The 2,089-nt window shown below is 62.8% G+C and overlaps 1 protein-coding gene across 1 annotated transcript in view; it reads left to right on the top strand.

The window, feature by feature from the left end:
- MAN1B1 (mannosidase alpha class 1B member 1) overlaps positions 1-2,089 on the top strand; it is a 25,679-nt gene that overhangs the window by 8,301 nt on the left and 15,289 nt on the right. The window contains exon 4 of the mRNA XM_023536454.1: positions 3-169. Coding sequence (XP_023392222.1) covers positions 3-169 — 167 coding nt within the window. The remainder of the gene's footprint in view (positions 1-2; positions 170-2,089) is intronic.

Genomic DNA, 2,089 nt, shown 5'->3' with positions numbered 1-2,089 from the left:
AGTCTCCAGGAAGCCTTGTGGAACCCTGCAGGTGACAGAGGTTCTTTTGTTAGCTCCAAATGACAGGTCAGCGGAAGAGGAGAAGGTGAGGCCAGCAAAGCCACCTGCCCTGCCAGCTCCTCGGAAGGCAGATGCCAACCCAGAAAACGCCCCGGGGCCGTTAGTTCAGGTACTTTGAATGGGCTGGTGGTGCCTCCGTAAGTGGGGTCAGTTCCAGAGGCGCCACAGGGGCACGCGCAGGTCACACAGGTTGGGAGCGCTTCTTGTTCTCACACCCCCTGTCGCTTTTTGAGCTCATTCTTTATTCTAGGATTGTTGGATGGGACTTGGGGGAGGAAGGGGCATAGTCTGTCTTTTGTTCTCGGTGTCACACCTGCAGGATAGGTGGTGAGTAGGAGACCAGTCCATTCTCTCGCGGAGCTGTGGGCTGGTGGGAGAGGCAGGGGAGGCGCCAGGAACACACGCGAGCAGGCGAGTGGCTCACAGGTGCATCCTGAAAGGTGAAGGGCAGACGCCTCGAGGAGAAGGCTGAGGCCAGGCCCTCGGTGAGAGCGGGTCACTGACGTGCAGGCCGGGAAGCCTGGGTCGAGTTGGTGAGTGGGGTTTTAGCCCCAGGGGCTGTCCGAGGCAGGGGAGCTGGGGCTGTCCAGGGGGTGAGACCCCGGGAGAGTCAGTCGGTGCCCGCTCGCTCATGGGAGGTGCCAGCTGGGCAGAATGGCCGACCTTCACCATGAAGGCGCAGCGCAGTCCGCAATGGACAGCAAAGCCCAGGGGCCTGGAGCATGGGAGAGCGCGTGCACGCAACAGGTCTGGTCAGGACCGGGCCTGGAACTTGAGGGAGGGTGCCTGGGCGAGGGGCCAGTGGAGGCCCAGAGGGAACTGGTTGAGGACACCCAAGAGCTCAGTTCTGGACCTGCCCGCTATGAGGTGCCTGGGTCCTCGGGAGACTGGCCTACGTGGTATCAGGACCAGAGTCTGGGCACAGGATACATCACAGGGGTCCCCAGGTACCGGGCTGTGTGTCCCCTAGAACAGGTGGAGCAGGAGTCAGGCCTTTACAGTTGGGGTGAGGAGGGAGCGCCCATGGAGACAGTGCGTTCAGGAGACAGGCGGAGGACCAAGAATCATCCCCTCTGGAGAGAGCTGGTCTCAGGCAGGTGGCCTTTGAGAGCCGGGCTGCTGGGCACCTAGGACACCTGCCATCCTGACTTGGTGTGGACATGGGCACGGCTGCTGGATAAGTCGCCAGACCGGGTGCTGGCCTCCCTCTCTGTGGGGCGGCCCCGGGAGATCACAGGCCGCCCCCCATCTGTTTCCGAAAGGTCTGCATGCACAAGAGCAATTTCTTCCCGCGAAACTGCCCAGCCCTTCTGCGTCCGCCTTGGCTGCGTTGTGATGCTCGGGGTGCTCACACCTGGGCGAGCAGAACACGCATGCCCCCTGAAAGACGTGTCCCGCGCATTCAGCATCCACAGTCCGGTCTCTGGCGTCCAGGAGGGACTTGCACGGTGGGGGGTGAATGTCTCCATCGCTTTGGCAGGAAGTGGGGCTGAGGCCCTTCTGGAGGCCACGTGGACGCGCCTCTTGCTCAGCGCTGGTCCCCAGACCTGTTCTGGAGACAGTGCGTGGTTCTGGCCAGACCTAACCTGGGCCACAGGCTCCTCGCTGAGTCATTTGTGTACGCCGAGGACGTCTGCCCGGCTCATGTGGACGTTGAAAAACAGAGACTTTGTGACCACGTGTCAGCCTCCTTCATGTCCTGGGAGGGGTCCTGGTCACAGCCCCTGTGGAGCACTGGCTGTGAGATGGAGGAGGAGCGCTGTCTGCACCTTGTCACTGGCATGGCGCCTTTGAGGACGAGCGGGGAGGCCGGGGCCAGGCTGCGACGGTGCTCGCGCTTCCCTTCGGGTCGTGGTTGAGACCCTTTCGTGCTCCCCTTCGGGCATCTCACAGCCTCAAGGCACTCAGGCCGATGTTACCCGCTCCCAGGGCTGCACTGGCCCGTGGGCAGTTTCCACCTGGGTCGCTCGGGGCAGGAGACGATGAGGAACGGAGGAGCCCACCCCGCTCTGCGTAGCACACGAGGAGG

The sequence above is a fragment of the Pteropus vampyrus genome, unplaced genomic scaffold (assembly GCF_000151845.1).
Source record: "Pteropus vampyrus isolate Shadow unplaced genomic scaffold, Pvam_2.0 Scaffold157, whole genome shotgun sequence".
Taxonomy (NCBI): domain Eukaryota; kingdom Metazoa; phylum Chordata; class Mammalia; order Chiroptera; family Pteropodidae; genus Pteropus; species Pteropus vampyrus.
The sequence above is the reverse complement of the archived record's forward strand: the minus strand, read 5'-3'. Positions and strand labels throughout refer to the sequence as shown.